Here is a 19713-nt window from a genome sequence, read left to right on the forward strand (position 1 = left end):
CTCTCTCTCTCACCAGAAGCTCTAGGTACAATTAAATTGAATTATGTGCCATTCTTCTTCCAATCAAGCCCTCTACCCACAGGTCCAGAAAATACATTTATCTACGCTACACTCCATGAATTATGCACCAAAGACAAGGTGCTGTGCAATTCATAACGATTCCCCTTTTAAAACCCAGGACCATTTACTCGGATTTCCATTAAATGAAATATGAGCATGGCTGATTTTATTGTGCGTTTGGGCCAGGAGCTAAAAAAATCTAATGCGCGGTACGTTCGAGACGGCGAGGCAGGAAATGAAAACGAGCGAGGCAACAGCGTCAGGGTGGGGGGTCGCTGGGGGGGGGGGGGGGGCCCTTTCGGGCGTCACCTGTTTTTTCGTAAAAAAACCGAAAGCAAATAGCGTTCAAACCCAGCACTCCAACGTCCAATTGCCTGCCTCGTTCAATTACGGCAGCGATTAGTTTTGGCGCGGAGTGGAGTCCTTCGTTAATTACCGCGACGCGCGCGAACCCTGATTAACTTTGGCTTGTTTTGCGGTCGGTTTCTAATTAATGATGTATCAATAAACGCTACAAAGGAAAGGCAGGAGCTGAAGTGCATGCTAATCGCCACCCTACAGCTGGGTTACTGCACCCCGCAGGGCCCCGGGGGGGGGTGGGGGGGGGGGGGGTTACCGCGCCCTGCCGGGCCCCGGGGCCACGCCGGAAGACTTGCGCGGTCCCCACGTCTTCTGAACCGTGGAGGAACAAGTCCCCAGATCAGGGGTCTGCAACCCGGGCCTGCTGGCCTCCACTGTCTCTCAGCCCTTAATTCATTGATTAAATCTGTGATTAAGTCTGTTGTTTACACGGTCGTCTCACTGCACCGAGGATCACGTCTGAACTGGTTGGCTGATTTTCAGGTGAAACGGAAATCGGAAGATTACATTATTGGCATTTGGCAGACGCTCTTATCCAGAGCGACATACAGTTGATGAGACTAAGCAGGAGACAATCCTCCCCTGGAACAATGCAGGGTTAAGGGCCTTGCTCAAGGGCCCAACGGCTGTGCGGATCTTATTGTGGCTACACCGAGATTAGAACCACCAACCATGCGTGTCCCAGTCCTTTACCTTAACCACTACGCTACAGGCCAATCCCGCGGCTCTCCAGAACCAGGGCAACAAACACCCAGACTAAAGCGAATATCCATCGGCTTTCGTATAAGCCAGGGGTGTCAAACTAAACTCCCATGGGCCTGCAGTGTCTGCAGGTTCCTGCGGATTCCCCTCAACCATCAGCCAATCAAAGCCAGGAGTGCAAGGTGAGTGGATCCTTTAATCCAATTAAATCAGGCGTGTGGATCCATGAATTCAATCAAAACAGATGTGTGGATCCTTTAATTCAATCCAATCCAATCAGTGAATTAATCAACCACTGGACCTAAGAACACCCAGAAAACACAATGGCCCTCCAGGACTGAAGTTTGACTTCTGTGATATGCAGTAGGCCTACAACTGAACCAGCAACATAGCCAACTACTGAGTCAGCAACTACTGACTCAAAGTCAACAAAATGAAGAGGTCCCTTCTCACAACATTTGCCTATACTTGCCTTCCCCTGGAAATACAGTGCAAGTCTGCCCCACCAGGACCGAGTTGGGTATTGTGCCACAGTTTTAAGGCAGGGGTTATACTCTAAACATGCTTGGAAACACAGCTATGTTAAGGTTTCAGTTTTTGGGTTTATTTTCGTTGTGGTTGTTAGTTGATCCTCAGCCCGTCAAGCTGACAGAATTTACTAACAAAACTTCATCCCCTTTTTAGTTTTTTTTTTTTCTTGCTCATTTCCTTAAATACTCACAGGGCCGGGGGTTCTGGACAGCAGGCATTAAACAGCAGAAGAAACATTACCTTGGCATTTTCCGACGAGGGAGCCGAAGTCATCTCGGGCAGACCTGGACCAGGATGAATGACCGATTAAGCGAAGCCAAAAATCTAAATCTGTCCCCAACAACAAGTATGATTAATCTGCACCGCTCCACACAATGGCCCACTTCTCCGCGCCAGACGGCCGACAGAACACGCTGTTTTACCTCCCGCCTCTTCAGACAGGGGGCTACGGAGCGCGTCTGCGGGGGACTGATATCGCCTTCGCTCACATCGTTTGTTTTTCTTACAGCCGCCCGGGCAATTAAGCAACAGGAGACACTTGCCAAAGTGAAATAAGGAGAACGGGCAGTTCAATTTGCTAGCAAACAGCGATCAAGTGGAGAAGACACCCTAATCCGGCGGGACAGAACGTGCTCCGCCGTTATTGTGGGTGTGCTGCATCTCCACTCTCGCCATAAACATTCCCCAAATTAATATTTACGCTTCCGTACATTATGAAATACAGCCGCTCGTCGTAAATTCAAATGCAGCCAAGGCAAATCGTTACAATGATTCAGTAACACCCACCTGATTTCCACACATTGATCCTGAACGACCGCCAATAATTTCCCATTACTGAAAAAAAAAAAAAAGACAAACAATGAAATAATACAAACTCCCAAAGTAAACAGACGTCAACATCAATTCGGCATGCTAAACAAGCGCTGATTCTCAAGACTTTATTACGGGTTGTGAATCAATACCGAGCTGGATTCAAACGCCTCGTCAGGTTTAAAGCGCGTAATTAGATGAGTGACTTGGCCGAAATGAGCCCGGAGCGGGCCTATATAAGAGGAGGGGTGGAGGGTGGGAGAGAGAGAGAAGGACGGAGGGAGAGGGGGATGAAGAAAGAAAGTTAATTGAGATTACCTCGCCAGCACCAGCTGCCAGTTAATTTGTTTACTGACGAGTCGAACAAGTCCCGGAGGCAGCGAGGAGCTCGACGGACTGCGGTACAAGATCAAATATTTATCCATTAGGACCAAAAAACGCCAATACAAGGTAAAATAATTACCATGTCCTCGGAGCTCTGAGAGGGCTCAAGTGCCAGACCCCCTCATTACTCAAAGGACAAGCACTGATTTTCTGTACAAACAATGCGTGTTGCTGAGGTTTTCAATCGGCAACACAACTAAAAATATTACACTTAATCAATAGCTGGACACAAAATGTGTTCTGAGTACAAAAAAAAATGACATTCAAAGGAGGCTTCCATTCATACCATTTTGCAGATTCTACTATCTGGGTGTCAGTTAATGTACAATGCAACAACTTACATCTTGAAAGGATGCACACTGCATTATGGACCACAGTGATGCAGTCCATCTGATGCAGAACTACAACCTGCACTATAGTTCTTTCTCATTTAGTGTTTTTAGCCAATAGCCTACATTTTAAAATACCACCTTGTTAATAACAGTGCCAAATTAACAAAGTAATTTCAGAAATCCGTTCATAATTTGTATAAACAAGCCATTGTTCATGTGTCACAGTATACTAAGAGAATTGAGAGACAGGAAGCATCTAGTCAGGAACAATCCAGTAGATGTATGTGACTAAGCGACAGTTGACTTCAGCTAATGCATACAAAGTGTTTGGTCTTAGCAAGTGTTTTGTCAAAATACCTGGCGGGTACACTTTTCCATGGTCACAGTGCGTTACTTTTCGATTGAAAATGACAGAATGTAGCCACTTAAAATGCCTCAGTTTGATTTATGAGGACAAAAAAAGACATGCTTGAATCGCAGCAGCGACGGTGGCGGGGCCGGCAGTTAACAGAAGCGCTTTGCACCGTCACTGCCCGTGCAGGCCGGTAAAAAAGGGCAGAGACACCACACACCAGCCGTTATCTGGCGGAGAAGCCATTACCCTCCGCGCTCGATTAGCCGCGACGCCCTTCATCTGCGAAATGCTGCGTAAACTGACTCAAACCCAACGAGACGAAAACCCTGTTGTCATGCGATTGCGCATAGCGAAGTGGCTACTCCAAAGTTGTGATATGAATAGCATAGCGATCAAGTTCTTTGAAATACAATAGGAAATGGCGCAGCTTGAATCAAGCAGATGTGTTTTAATCCAGCTACTGTAGTATATTAATAGAGCATAAAAAGCACTGTACAGCAGTGTAGCTTTGAACACTACTGCACGGGCAAGTCCTATATTTAGAATATAGTACTTCTGTGACCGTGATGGCATGTCTTTGGACTCTCAGATTTCTAGCTGTAAGCACTGGTGGCAGGGTGGACGGGTGCCAATAATAATATTTCTAGGACTTTTTGATGGTATGTGAAATAATGTCGAATGTCTCCAGTTAAATGTCACTGTAAAACGCTTAAAAATCACAACCGCAAATTATACAGGTGGTGTAGTGGAGGTGCTCCACCTACTGGGCTAAGGTTTTCCCGTTTCCCCCTTTCAAAGTTGGTTCTTGGTGTGTGTGTGAGAATATAGAATGCCCCATGTATTCCAGAATCTAATCTCGTGGTCAGTCAGCAGGGATTTCCCCACTGAGATGAGTGGTCTGTCAGCACAGAAGATGCCCAGATATGCTAGTGGACTTTAGCTTGAAAAGAAGAAACTAACAGCAGTTGGCTACATGCTCTTTGGAGGACACCCATTGCAATCTGCCCTGAACAAAATTACTGGTGAATACCGAACAGATGGGACAAGCAACCAAATTCAACTGGGCATTCTAAATGGGCTGAAATGTGAAAACAACAGGGAGCTAATAAAGCAAAGCAATAATGTTATTGTGCTTTACAAATTTTTTTATTTATTGATGGATATGCATATAGATTCCATCACTACCATTTCCAGTACCAGAGCATTGAAATTCGAACCAATCGCTGTAGGGTAGTAAGATACAGACACAGCAATGTCAGATATGGTGGATATTGAGCTGGTTGAAAGGTCAGAGGTAACATACTTACCTGTACCAGAGATAATGTAGAATGAATCTAAACGGGCCTAAAAACAAAACAAAATCCACACGTTATTTCATGCGTTTTTATGAATCTGCATGTTAAGTCGGTGTGGTTTTCTCAATTGAGAGAGTAATAACAGTTCTTGTAGGCAGGTTACAGCCAACGATTAAACGATATACAGTAACTAAATTACATATACTGTCCCCTTATGTGTGAAAACATTCTGCATAATACACTGCACATCTGGTCACTGAGTCTCAACTATTCATGCCATGTTGACATTAAATGTTGGTAAACAAATCTGGAACTACTCTTAGCATTATTAAGCATTATTATACTCTTACCAGTCACTGCCTTTGCGATCACAGATGAACTCCGTTTCTTGTTTCCTCTTAACTGTAAAAGAAAAGAAAGAAACTATTTATTTTCCTCACCTTTTTGGGAACAAACTTAGCTTAATGCCTGCGAGCTGAAATACATGGAGCTAACTAATGAACTACATGCAAGTACTGCAGAGCTAGACAATGAGGGTCTTTTATTTAAACATGCAATGTTTATTTTACTTTTCTCCGTCCGCTATCTAAAAAGACGAAACAATCAAAACAAATAAAAAATTGTTATCTAACTAGTAGCTAGTAACAGTTACGTGTACATGTTAATGGCATGTGCTGTAAGATTTAGAATATTTAGGTAGCCAATTGATCCACTGTTCTTACTGATAGCTAGCGATCAGCAATACAAGCCAATACAAAGTACTGACTGTATATTATACATTAATTCTCTAGTTTATGTCACTGCAATGCCAACTGGCATTCATCGTTAATTGGCTACGTGGCTAACTGACAGGAGCTGTCTTCACACAGCTCTCCAGATATGAATTAACTTGCACCGTCACACGCCAAATCAAACAAAATATAAATGCATTGTCATAACCTCGGACTTTTCACAAACCTGAGTGTCGGTCTCCGGTGGCCACTCAGTATTTATTAATAAATCGTACAAAATATTCTCTTCCTCGCCTTCTGAAATGATATCTCCAGCCATGTTTACGGTGAACACCACACTCAGCGCACTGATGTACGGTCTCCTATAAGGCACAAAATGTGACCGCTTCTGTCGCAATCGTTTTCTCCCAGGAGTTCAGCAAATGAATTAATGAAGCCTGCAATGAAATTAAATCAGAATCCAAATAGAAACCCTTTGTTAAACACCAAAATAATAATAACTCCTTCCTTTACTGATTTTTTTTGTTTTTGTTTTAACGAAAGAGACGGAACTGAACACTGCTAGAATTTGCACTCACTCCGATCCTAATAAAGTGTCGCACTCTGTCAAAGAAATCAGTACACGTTACATCCGGCATATTTCTTCGTCGGTGGAAGAATTTTCCCAGGGTGCAGACATGGCAGCCTTTTCTGGTAAGTTATAACAAATTGAAATTAACTCATATATGGGATTGAATTATCGGCGTATAGCTACTGCACATTGCCTCATAATAAATACTCTTAAAATACTTACTAGCTAGCTAACGTTGCGGATCATAGTGATCATCCTTTTTAGTTTGGTGACGTAGTGGTGTTTTTAGGCAATGACAGTTACCCACTAAGTAACTACAAATGTATTTTGCTGACTTAGTTAACTCCTTGGAACGTTGCATTGTATCTGTTGGACTTTCTAATCTGTTCTTCTTTCCCCAGAAATGGGTGTGATGCCTGAGATTGCTCAGGCGGTGGAGGAAATGGACTGGCTGTGAGTAGTACAGCGCCTAATGCTAGCACGAGAGAATTCGGTGCACATTTGCAGTGACAGGGGCCCACTGCCTAATTAATTACTGTTTATAATTATAAACCGTAGCTGTGTGGATTGGTAGTAATGATCTTGATCGCCTGTTGCTAAACCTACAATATGTGCGAATAACTTGTCCAATAGAGGCAAGATAGTGATGGAAGATATGTTAACTGAAATATGAATTCAGCTGATTTCATTACCGTTGTTTTGCAGACTTCCAACAGACATTCAGGCTGAGTCCATTCCTTTAATTCTTGGAGGAGGGGATGTGCTCATGGTCAGTTTTTTTTAAATCGATAAACTATTTCTTATTTTTTATTTTTTAATATCATTCTTTGTCAGATTTTCTGACGTGAATGTCTGACTTGTTTTTGACACAGGCTGCAGAGACCGGTAGTGGGAAGACTGGGGTAAAGCAAAGCTTTATTTTTTTTTCTGTATTTCTCTGAATAAATATTTAATCACAGTTACGAGCTGCACTTTCAACTGCCATATTCAACATAAAACAAGTCGCACTAAAACACAACTGCCATTTGCACATGGAAATCAATTTAAATCAATCATGGCTATTACATAACTCTTTCTAAGAGTCTGAGTTCCACAATTACAGGCATAACTCGATTTTTATTTTCCAAAAAAGTTTGGTGGAAAGCCAAGGCCATGTAAAGTATACTAAATATCTGTTTTGTGGTTTGAACCTGCACTCCCCTGGTCCTGTGTCCAGTCCAACAACTGCAATACAGTCATGTTATAGTGTCAAACCGTAATATGTATTTGCTGCACTGTTTCTTTAAAGGCCTTCAGCATTCCGGTCATTCAGATTGTGTATGAAACACTGAAGGACCAGCAGGAGGGGAAGAGGGGGAGAGCATCGGTTAAGACCGGTGGTGCAGGTGCAGTACTGTGTTTAAAAAATAAATAAATAAATAAAAATAAAAAACCTTTTGCGTCCTCTGCCAGATTAACTGTGGGTTATTTATTTTATTTATTTCCTTTTAGTAATGAACAAATGGCAGATGAACCCTTACGACAGAAGCACAGCTTTTGGTATGTACATAAAATGCTTTACTTCATCATGTTCATAGAGTAGCTAGACTTTTCTTAAATGGCTATTTATTTCCATAAGAAAAGAAAAATGCTGAAACCACAACCGCATACTGTTTTGTTTTTTTATTTAGATTGAGGGCTTGCAGGATACCTTTGTTGTAATAGGCTTCAAACTTCTTGTATAACCATAAAACTGTCTAACCATAGCTTGTTTTAGTAGAGTGTTCATTTCGGTCCTGTGCTATGGCTCATCTCTTGTTTGGTGGTTGCTCCTTCCACAGCGATTGGTGCGGACGGGATGTGTTGCCAAAGCAGAGAGTTTAAGGAGTGGCACGGGTGTCGCTCCACAAAAGGCGTAACCAAAGGTGGGCAGTCTATAGCAGTCATGGCTGCAGTTTTGCTGCCATTTGCAGTTGTTTTTGGTAACACTTTAATTCAACCCCTCGCTATACGGCTAACTTAACACTGTCATACACGACATAACAGGTGTCACATGATGGCATAACCGATGATGTCAGGTTATGTCAAATGATATAAAAGGGTCATACTTTTGTTGGTAAATGATATAACAGATGTTACTGTCATGAAATTTACAGATAAAAGTATGAGTTTATGACCATGTTATGTCAGCCTTATGGCAAGGGGTTCAAGTAAAGTGTTACCCTGTTTTCTCCAGAACAGGTTAAAATACATAATATAACAGTCAAACTCAGTGTTGTAGTTTTGGGCCTACTAGCCTATTAATGTGTTTAATAGGGGCAAAAGGAGCTACTAGGTGGCTCATCCTGTTAAGGCACCATTCTAGCACAGGGATAGGCCACGGTCCGCTATCGGATCCAAAGCATGCTATTCCAGTCATGGCGATGGAGTTGGATCACATACACTGAAAACCCACCTTCATGTTTTAAGCCATAATTACAATGTTGAGTTTTGGCTCCCTCTTCTGTTTCTCTCTCCAGGGAAGTATTATTATGAAGTGTCTTGCCACGACCAAGGTCTGTGTCGAGTGGGATGGTCCACCGCCAAAGCAGCCTTGGATTTAGGCAAGTTCCTCACAGAGCCACGCTGTGGAATCATATTCCTGTCTCTTATCGGTCTGGAAATGCATTCCTAATTTTTTGTTCTTGAATGTCATCAGGCACAGATAAGTATGGATTTGGATTTGGAGGAACGGGGAAGAAGTCTCACAACAAACAGTTTGACAGTTATGGAGAGGTAACTGGTTAACCCTTCAAGGTGTAAGATAGTAAATATGTTATTAAAACGTTCTTAACTGAACATTGTAATACTGATGCGACAATCACTACTGGTAACTGAAAGCAACTCCATTTTATGGACTTAATTTTAACACTGTCTTAGAATTAAGAAAAAAGAAAAAACATTCCATAAGACCTCTTCAATGGATTAAAACGAATATGTATATTCTTTAAATATTTAATGGTTTGTGTGGGGAAGATAGTGAATAATTTTTGTTTCCCGCAGGAATTTACCATGCACGACACCATAGGATGCTGCCTGGACTTGGACAAAGGTCATTTGTCATTTTGCAAAAATGGTATGTGCAACGTTTTAACGTCAATAAAATCCGAGTCAAATCTGTGTGTGCGATGCGTGCAAACCTCATAATTGTGTTCTCTTCTTTAGGGAAGGATTTGGGTTTGGCCTTTGAGACCCCTCAGCAGTTAAAAAACGAGCCGTTCTTTGCTGCTTGTGTCTTGAAGGTGAAAAAATTAAAACCAAAAACACCCGGAACCATTTGCACGAGATATTTATGATCTCATCTGTTTGTAACTCCACTCCATATTGTTCCAGAATGCGGAGCTGAAGTTCAATTTTGGTGAAGAAGACTTCAAATCTACTCCCCCGGAAGGCTTCACGCCTCTTTGCCAAGCTTCAGAGAAATACTGCGTGAAGTCGAGTCAATCAGGTGACCTACACATTCGTTTCATTCATAAAATGGAGTTCATTAACCCTTTCAACCCAAGCCCAATATGAAGTGGCTCCACTGAAATACCAAGGGGTTTTGGCTTTGGTTGAGAAAATTAAGAAAGTTGAGAATTTTACAGGGTTTTAATAGGGCCTCAAAACCATAGTATAGCAGTATTTTTGATTGGTTGAAAAGGTATACGGTCGAGAGTGGCATATGGCACCTCTGGGATTTTGCGGGTGTTGCACTTAAATAATTGTTTTATCCCACATAAGGGTTACATGGGTTATATGGTTTTCAATATGTACACTTGGTTGTTGCGTCACTGTCGTGTTACCGTAGGAACCGCCCAGGTGAGTCAGGTGAAGAACATGGCCAACGCGCCGAAGGCCCTCATTGTCGAACCCTCCAAGGAGCTTGCAGAACAGACGCTGAACAACGTGAACCAGTTCAAGAAATACGTGGAGAATCCTCAGCTGCGGTGAGACAACCCCTGGAAACGCGCAAGAACAATTCACATTAAATCCGCTAACTTTACGACGGTGATATATCGCCCGCCTTTCTGGCGGTGGATGCGAACAAGGCACGTTATGATCAAACTGTCTTTTTAGGGACCTATTAATCATGGGAGGGGTGGCTGCCAAGGAACAGCTCTCTGTGCTGGAACAAGGGGTACGTCACAGACATTCACCTCTCTGAATCATTCCTGTTTCTTCTGCACTCTGTTTTATCACATCGGGCTTGCCTATTTTATCCTGGTTAAACGATTTACACTATTATATGATGTATTATTTCACTAAACATTATACACGAATACATCAGAACAGACTGGTCAGGATATCCTTCCACAGTGTAAGTCCAAAGTCCTGCCTGTTGTAATAGTCAAGTTCTCACCCCCCTGTCAGGTCGACATCGTTGTGGGAACGCCAGGTCGATTGGATGACCTCATATCGACCGGAAAGCTCAGCCTGTCGCAAGTGCGGTTCCTGGTCCTGGATGAATGTGTACGTAAAATGGCTGATCGGTTTCTCCCTTACTGTACTCTATACTGGGCGGGTAATCTCTCTGGACGAGAGGCGAAAGGTAAAATTTAATGGTTTTTTTCCCCCTTGTGGTAGGATGGGCTGCTTTCAGCAGGGTATACTGATTTCATCATGAGAATCTACAACCAGATTCCCCAGATCACATCTGACGGGAAGAGATTACAGGTGACAACCCTCCTCCTTCAATCTGCTTCATAAAATGATCTTAAATCATTACAATTTAACCCCAACACCCATACCTATCAGTCCTGGGTCAAATACGTAATTGTTTTGGATTCCAATACTTTTCTGTGTTCGATTGATCTTGCCTGGTGCAATTAAGTCAACCAAGGAGACCAGAAGTTGACGTTTTGAGGTTTGCACTTTTACAGATTATTTCATAGTTTGCAATGCACCAGACAGGTTTATGTATTTGACCCAGGTCTGATGTGCGCACACACACACACACACACACACACACACACACAGTAGCTCCTCACCTTCTCAGTTCCGTGATTGGTCGTTGGTTGCCAGGTGATCGTGTGCTCGGCGACGCTGCACTCCTTCGATGTGAAGAAGCTGTCGGAGAAGATCATGCACTTCCCCACCTGGGTGGACCTGAAGGGGGAGGACTCCGTCCCGGAGACGGTCCATCACGTGGTGGTGCCCGTGAACCCCAAAATCGACCGGCTCTGGGAGCGCCTCGGGAAGAACGCCATCCAGGTATTTGGGGACGACGTTCGCTCGGGAAGTAGAGCTGCCCGTTCAATTCCTCCGGCTTGGGTGTATCAAAGTGTCTCCAGACAATTTCTCCATACGAGCTGAGTGGTGCCTTACATGGTAGCCTTTCACATTTGCCGTGTGTGTGTGTGGTTGAGTGAGAGACATAAATTGTAAAGCACTTTGGATAAAAGCGCTATATGAATGCAGTCTATTTACCATTTATTTCATGACGGCAGGTATTTCATGACTCTTGTACAGAAGTAAACTTGCGAGGCCAGGTCTTGTGTGAATGGTGAGGACCCAGTACCCATGACCATAGTGTGGTGTGAACGGGTCAAACGCCAGTTGAACCCGGTGACTTGATGTGGCATTCAGGCAAACGTTGCCATATGTGTACTGCGCAGGTTTAACGGACGGAAACGCGCCGTCTTTGAAGTCGCGTAGCTTTTCCCTGTAATGATGGACAGTCGTATTCCTTTCGAGCGTCGTTTCCCTAGCGCTCCCGTTATCCGTTTCCTGCGCTGGGGTATGAGAATAGTGTCGGGGTCATCTTGAAGAGAAGCCAGATTTGATGTTGATTTCCTGTTTTCCAGACGGACGAAGTGCACCTTAAAGACAATACCAGGCCAGGTGGCAGCACACCAGGTTTGTGTACATTAAACGCACCGGCCGCGGTTAAATAAAGTTTCTCCGCCTATGTTTAATTCCTTCCTCTCATTGTATGGGCGGAAAACTATTTCACGCGAGGTGTCGCGGAGACGGAAAAATAATGGATAACGGTCGGTGTTTCCAGAGATGTGGTCCGAGGCCATTAAGATCCTGAAGGGGGAATACGTGGTGAGAGCCATCAAAGAACACAAGATGGATCAGGCCATTATCTTCTGCAGAACTAAAATAGACTGCGACAACCTGGAGCAGCACTTCATCAAGCAAGGAGGAGGTGAGGACAGGGGGCTCTTATTCATGTCCTATCTGGAACAGCGTGTCCCAAAGCTAACTTCTGTAAAGATCGCTTCAACCATACCGCGCATACAGATCATGGCAATAAGGGGTGTGACCCGAAGCTAACTTTTGTAAAAAATCGCTTCGACCAAACTACAAGTACAATTCATGGCAATTAGGGGTGTGACCCAAAGCTAACTTCTGTAAAGATCGCTTCAACCAAATTACACGTACAGTTCATGAAAACAAGGGCGGCCTGTAGCGTAGTGGTTAAGGTAAATGACCGGGACACGCAAGGTCGGTGGTTCTAATTCCGGTGTAGCCACAATGAGACCCGCACAGCCGTTGGGCCCTTGAGCAAGGCCCTTAACCCTGCATTTCTCCAGGGGAGGATTGTCTCCTGCTTAGTCTAATCAACTGTACGTCGCCCTGGATAAGAGCGTCTGCCAAATGCCAATAATGTAATGTAATGGGTGTGACCGAATAGTTTTGGGTATTTTGCAAATCAAATATTGTACATTTAATGATGTAACTGAAGGTATCTGAATGTATTCATGTTATACACAACATATGTGCCCGATTGTAGTTTCACACAACTGAGCTGCAAGTTTATGAATGAATGGTTGAGGTGAGTTTCCTTACTTTCTTCTAAAGCGCTTTGAGAACCGGGGATTAAAGGCGCTTTATAAATGCAGTGCATTATTGTGATTGCTCCTGATTAATATTAATAATATTTCAGGACCTGACAGAAAGGGACACCAGTACTCTTGCGTCTGTCTCCACGGTGACAGGAAACCCAATGAGAGGAAGTACAACCTGGAGCGGTTCAAGGTTAGCGCTAATGCTACGTCACACGTACAGACACCGACTCATTTACTGACCACTCACACAACTGGGGCGACATCGGCTCAGGCGGTAAGAGCAGGCGTCTGGCAGTCGATCCCGCCCTGGGTCTGTCGAAGTGTCCCTGAGCAAGACACCTAACCCCCAAATGCTCCTGACGAGCTGGTCGGCGCCTTGCATGGGAGCCAATCGCTGAGTTGAGGTGTGAGTGTGTGAGTGCGTGTATGAATGGGTGAATGAGAAGCATGAATTGTACAGCGCTTTGGATAAAGGCGCTATATAAATGCAGACCGTTGACCGTTTACAGCTGGCAATCCGCCATTTGACGCGACGGTGTCTTTTCGATGCTCGTTACAGAAACAGGAGGTGAAGTTTCTGATCTGTACCGATGTGGCTGCCAGAGGGATTGACATCCGCGGCGTTCCGTACGGTAAGAATAACCACGCCCATTTCCTGCCAGGTCAAACAATGGCCTGTATCAGGAAGCAGGATGACTGAGCTGGCTGGATAATTGGGTGCAGTTATGCAGGTAACTCGCTAATCCAGCTTTGTGATACAGGCCTCCGTTGCACACTTGCGCCTCTTCTCTGAAGGCTAATTTAGGATCGTGTAAATGCTGAAATGCTAAATGCTACTACAAAAAGGGCATACCATCAGCAGGTTTGAAGTTTGAAGTTTATTGTGGAAAAACATCTTTGCATGGCCCACCAGTGTATGAACTGAGATGTTTTGAGCGTCTTGGAACACCTGCTCATACTAATAGGCCTAAAGTAAACTAAAGCACAGCAAGTCAGAATTGATGAATACAGTTTTTACAGATTTGGAATAAACACATTAAAATCTTGAGAGAGAGACTTGTTGACAAAGGAGAAAGTGTACCTTTCGTAGAAAGTGGACAAACTCTTATGACAGATTGCGCTGGTTTTCAGTCATCAACGTCACTCTGCCGGACGAGAAGCAGAACTACGTCCACCGTATCGGGAGAGTCGGGAGAGCTGAACGGTACGCCATTAGTACATCATAATCTAAATCATCGCAATGAATGTTTAATCTCCATGGTACTTTTCTCAACCTTTATACCCGTTACAGCAAGTATGTATAATGCAGTTGAATTTAATTCAATTTTGATTGTGTTAATTTTTTTTATAAAATGATTGTTGAATCATTTTAGATCCAGACTTGCTGGTTAAATACAGGTTAAAAAGAACCGTTGTCAGTTCTAACTGAGTGTAATTTGAATCTTCCAGGATGGGTTTGGCCATATCGATGGTGGCTATGGAGAAGGAGAAGGTAAAACTCAGTCTCAGCCCGGTGTACTGCTTTGCGGTTGTGATTGTATTAGTAACCAGCCTGAATGTTCAGTATGGGTTTGTTTGGCACGTGAGCATTTTAATGTCTGGATGGCTAAAAATCCAACATCAGTCACATACGGAGGGTGGGGTGGTCTGAAGGATTAGTTAACTGTTCCACTGGTTGAAATCTTTGAAGATACATGGCGGGCTTTTTTTGACCTTCACTTTTATGACACAGGGAAGGTGTTCTTTTAGTGTGCCACTTTAGCGGTAACTAGCAATTGAGATTGACCCTGGTGAGAGTGTGAGGTCATGACCTTGTGTGTGTGTGTGTGTGTGTGTGTGTGTGTGCAGGTGTGGTACCACGTGTGTGCCAGCAGGGGGAAGGGCTGCACTAAGACCTGGCTGAAGGAGGATGGAGGATGCACCATCTGGTACAACGAGAAGGAGGTGAGGCCTGTGGCTGTCGCCATGGAGACCGCATCAGTACCACTCACCCCAAAGCACAGCCCTTCTTTACTGTAGGTCTTCTGCCCCGTGCTTCTGTGCTTCACAAATAACCCGGAAGAGCCACCAAGAGCTCATCCATCTGACGTCTGACTACAAACCGTCAGACTAGACTCGAGATGTGTGTTAAATTCAGTGTTAAATCTAACCGAGTTTATTTCCTACCATTTAAAGAGACTGCAAATCTCCAGTGGGCACAGAATGTATTGTATCAAAGTGGACTCCACACTGAGCACTGAATGCTGTGTAAATAGTTGTATTTTTACCGACAGTGCTTTTGCATTGATTATTTTTATCCCAGCCAGCTACACCGCAGCAGTCAGGTCCAATAATGATCAAAGACTCAGAGTCCCTCAGCCTCAGGGGTCTCTGTAAACCACAGCCCTGGTAAACCGCTCCTATACCGCTGTGGGCCCTGTTACCCGAGCCCTGTAAAGTACACAGCGTAGGGTGTCTCGGTGGCGCAGCCTGTAGAGCACTGACCGCATGCTCGTTGCGAGCCGCGACGTCGGCGGTTCGAATCCGACCGTCCGACATTTTGTCGCATGTCTTCCCCTCTCTCTCGCTCCCATTCTTCCTGTCTCTCTATACTATATACTGTCCAATAAAGCTGAAAAAGGCCTAAAAAATATCTTTAAAAAAAAAGTACACAGTGTAGCGGCGTGCAGGTTTTGATGAGGGTCTCCTCCCCCCCCTCTCCTTCCCCCTCAGCTCCTGTCCGATATCGAGGAGCACCTGAAGTGCACCATCACGCAGTGTGAGCCGGACATCAAGGTGCCCCTGGACGAGTTCGACGGGAAGGTGACCTACGGCCAGAGGAGGGCCACTGGAGGTCTGTTTGTGCCCCCCCCCCCCCGCCCCGCCCCGCCCCGCCCCGCCCCGCCCCGCCCCGCCCCGCCCCGCCCCGCCCCGCCCCGCCCCGCCCCAGCGATAGAGATGTGCCCCTGAAGTCACTCAGCATTTACATAAGCTGTGGCAGCACACCGATTGGCTGCTTTCCTGTCCACTGCCTTGAGTCTGATCAGAAGTGTTCCTCATTACACTGTTCACATGATTTAGAGTCCAGAGTTAAAGTAGATTACATGTCATTTGGCTGACGCTTTTATCTAAAGCGACTTACAGTTAATTAGACTAAGCAGGAGACAATCCTCCCCTGGAGCAATGCAGGGTTAAGGGCCTTGCTCGAGGACCCAACGGCTGTGCGGATCTTATTGTGGCTACAACCGCAATCGAACCGCCGACCTTGCGGGTCCCAGTCATTTACCTTAACCACTATGCTACAGGCCGCCCCTTGATTGTATTGGAACATTTGTGGGCAGCCTGGTGGTTGGTCGTTTAAGCACCAGCGGAGCCACAATAAGATCAGTGCAGCTGTTAGGTCCCTGAGCCCACATTGCTCCAGGGGGATTGTCCCCTGCTTAGTCTAATCAACTGTAAGACGCTTTGGATAAAAGTGTCAGCTAAAATGAATAACGGCGGCCTGTAGCGAAGTGGTTAAGGTAAAGGACTGGGACACACAGGGTCGGTGGTTCTAATCCCGGTGTAGCCGCAATAAGATCCACACAGCCGTTGGGCCCTTGAGCAAGGCCCTTAACCCCGCATTGCTCCAGGGGAGGATTGTCTCCTGCTTAGTCTAATCAACTGTACGTCGCTCTGGATAAGAGCGTCTGCCAAATGCCAATAATGAATAATACTGCTTCATGATACAGGAGCCAGGGCTTAAACAAAAGCTGCATCCACACCGGCCCTTTTCGAATAAGATTGGACACCAGATAACCAGCTATCCTTCTGATTTAAGCGCTTTTACCCAAAGTGACATACAGCATTATGAATGCATACGTACAGTGTATTGTTTCAGCATGTAGTCCCCCTGGCTGTGGGACACCCCTGTTCTGGGCCCCTGTGGGACTGACGTGCGCTCTTCTCTTCTCTACCTGTCACAGGTGGGATGTACAAGGGGCACGTGGACGTTCTGGCCCCCACGGTCCAGGAGCTGGCCAATCTGGAGAGAGAGGCCCAAACCTCCTTCCTGCATCTGGGCTACCTGCCCAATCAACTCTTCAGGGCTTTCTAGAGGGCGGGACCACCATGAAACAAGCACTACAGCGTATTTACAGCAGAAATCTACAGGAATTTGGTTTATTTGCAGCTTAGCTGAAACACTTTTAGTTTGAAACAATTAAAAAATATATGATTTCATCTGTAAAAACAAACAAATAATTGAATTGAATGTGGCTTATGTTCCACACGGTTAATGAGCTTGAAATAAAGTGCAAGGAAAAAAAGCTATTTGACGTGCAGGTCTGTTTTCTTGGGTTACATTTGTCCAACGTCAGGCCACTTTCAACAACATCAAAGTCAAAATGGCTGTACAACAGTAATTAAGTACAGAAGCCGCTGCAAGTTTATCTCCGTTCTCTCGTAACTGCAGTTCCCTTAGCCGCCCCTAGATGGCGGATTTGGACCGTGTTTCTGAGCTCTGAACTCGTTCCACTAGCGCTCTGGGTTCTGGGTCACTGGGAACACAGGAATGTACCGCTGGCTCTTCGCTGGAAACTGAGCGTCAGCAAGTGCACAACATGGTGAAATATGCATAAAATATGCATTCTTTTGGGTGGCAAAAATGCATATTTTATCAGATGCCCTTTTCAGTAAGTTTAAGAAACCTAGGTTTTTTTTCGACTGGAACAAAAAATGAATACCCCTCTTTAAGAAGAGTAGTTATTCAGAAAGAGCACCGGAAGTGTTGGCACATCCAGCAAACATTCCTACAAGTGATGATTTATTCCCCCTGCCGTGTGTGTGTGTGTGTGTGTGTGTGTGTGTGTGTGTGTGTGTGTGTGTGTGTGTGTGTACATGACTGCAGTAACCAAGCAACATTATGATGTGCCTTCCAGGCACTCTTACCACAGGCAGCCTGCATAGTTTAGCTTCTTTCAGCTGCTACTGAAGAATGACTGAGCAACTCTCACAAACGAACCAGCTATGCAGCATTGCCTCCTCACCTGGGATTCAAACCTACACCCATCTGGTTACTGCAACCCTGATAAACGCCCCACTACCACCTACAGTAGGGCTACCAAACCCTGTTCCTGGAGATCTACTGTCCTGTGGGTTTTCACTCCAACCCTAACAAAACACACCTTATTCAACAGCTAGAGCAGGGCTGCCCAACCCTGTTCCTGGAGATCTACCATCCTGTAGGTTTTCACTCCAACCCTAACAAAACGCACCTTATTCAACAGCTAGAGCAGGGCTGCCCAACCATGTTCTTGGAGATCTACTGTCCTGTTCAAGGAGATCTCTTAACTGTTGAATGACAGTCCAAAGACTGGCAGGTTAGGGACTACAGATGAAAATTAGCTCATTTGCTAACTTATTTACATTGATGTGGAAACAAAAAAAATGTTGATTAATGTGCACTGGCTCTCGAAAACAATAACAATTTTTTTTTTTTAATGAGATGTGCTTTGTTAGGGTTTGGGTGAAAACCTACAGGACAGTAGATCTCCAGGAACAGGGTTGGGCAGCCCTACTCTAGCTGTTGAATGAGGTGTGCTTTGTTAGGGTTTGGGTGAAAACCTACAGGACAGTAGATCTCCGGGTACCGGATTGGGCAGCCCTAACTTACAGAGCCACTCGGCGGAAACATTGCGCCAATCACCCGAGTACTGGAGACTTCTCGCGGTCGCGCGTGTTTCTAGAGCGAATCCCCGCGGTTCTTATCGCCTCGTCGTGCGTCGCCTCGCGTCGCCCCCGCCCCCGCCCCCGGGCCGCCCGCGCTACTGTATCCGTCAGCAAAGCAGCGCTCATAAAAGAGGAGAGCTCCCGTCTGATGTCCTCGGCACCGCCAGCGCGCTCTGCGCTCTAATTACACGCTGGAGCACGCACGCGGAGAGAGCGCTGCAGCCCAGACCTTTAATTCAGTCTGCGGCGGCCAATTACCCCAGCCGTGGAGGACCACACATCGGCCTGTGCCGGCCGTCAGCACCGTCTGCGTCTGAGTTTACTTAGCCATAAAACTTTTTTTTTCAATGTTTTCACATTTTTAATGACTTTTGCTAAATATTAATGGCCACAGTTAAGGTCCGTTTTTTAGAGTGTTTCCCAACACACAGAGTTATTCTGAATTATTATGAGCAATATTATATTTATTTAATACTATCTAGTTGTCACACCATCCATTGGGCAGCATTTGTTTGTCTCCTCAGTCCATGTCCTACTCTCTCTCTCTCTCTCTCTCCTTCCCCCACGCCCTCCTGCCCGTTCTCGGTGGCCGTTTCTCTGTAAACTTTACGTAACGTGTAATATCACGTGTGCCCCTGCCAGTTCCTGCCCATACGACTTTGCTTACTGGTGCCTTCTCATAATGGCCCGTTTGAAGAAAACAAATTATTTCCACATGCCTGAAGTCCTGAGTTCTAATGCAGCTTGGGTTCCGCGTGCGAGGCCCGGATGGAAATTCTGACTGAACTGAGCACCCGTGTACACTTCCCACATACACACTTCCCATGTACACTTCCCATCTATACACTTCCCGTGTACACATCCCACATACACACTTCCCGTGTACACATCCCACATACACACTTCCCGTGTACACATCCCACATACACACTTCCCGTGTACACTTCCCACAAACACACTTCCCGTGTACACTTCCCACATACACACTTTTCGTGTACACTTCCCACATACACACTTCCTGTGTACACTTTCCACATACACACTTCCCGTGTACACTTCCGACCTATACACTTCCCGTGTACACATCCCACATACACACT

The 19713-nt window shown here is 45.2% G+C and overlaps 2 protein-coding genes across 2 annotated transcripts in view; one reads left to right on the forward strand and one right to left on the reverse strand.

The window, feature by feature from the left end:
• nbas (NBAS subunit of NRZ tethering complex) overlaps positions 1-5891 on the reverse strand; it is a 194115-nt gene extending 188224 nt beyond the window's left edge. Inside the window, exons 1-7 of the mRNA XM_061241597.1 lie at positions 5787-5891; positions 5180-5231; positions 4842-4878; positions 2782-2859; positions 2440-2487; positions 1894-1937; positions 677-732 (exon numbers count right to left, since the gene is read on the reverse strand). Of these exons, the coding sequence (XP_061097581.1) occupies positions 677-732; positions 1894-1937; positions 2440-2487; positions 2782-2859; positions 4842-4878; positions 5180-5231; positions 5787-5879 (408 nt within the window). The 5' untranslated portion in view covers positions 5880-5891. The remainder of the gene's footprint in view (positions 1-676; positions 733-1893; positions 1938-2439; positions 2488-2781; positions 2860-4841; positions 4879-5179; positions 5232-5786) is intronic.
• Positions 5892-6176: 285 nt separating this feature from the next.
• ddx1 (DEAD (Asp-Glu-Ala-Asp) box helicase 1) lies at positions 6177-17199 on the forward strand. The gene is made up of 26 exons (XM_061241992.1): positions 6177-6253; positions 6533-6584; positions 6837-6900; positions 7004-7033; positions 7420-7516; positions 7623-7670; positions 7952-8035; positions 8630-8713; positions 8809-8885; positions 9153-9225; positions 9315-9391; positions 9483-9597; positions 9940-10078; positions 10209-10269; positions 10503-10601; positions 10716-10805; positions 11154-11342; positions 11936-11987; positions 12136-12282; positions 13024-13115; positions 13485-13557; positions 14057-14129; positions 14375-14417; positions 14774-14869; positions 15638-15758; positions 16870-17199. Exons 1-26 carry the CDS (start codon positions 6238-6240, stop codon positions 16998-17000), a joined length of 2223 nt encoding a protein of 740 aa, XP_061097976.1. The 5' UTR covers positions 6177-6237; the 3' UTR covers positions 17001-17199.
• Positions 17200-19713: the final 2514 nt, after the last annotated feature.

Source organism: Conger conger, chromosome 5 (assembly GCF_963514075.1).
Source record: "Conger conger chromosome 5, fConCon1.1, whole genome shotgun sequence".
Classification (NCBI taxonomy): domain Eukaryota; kingdom Metazoa; phylum Chordata; class Actinopteri; order Anguilliformes; family Congridae; genus Conger; species Conger conger.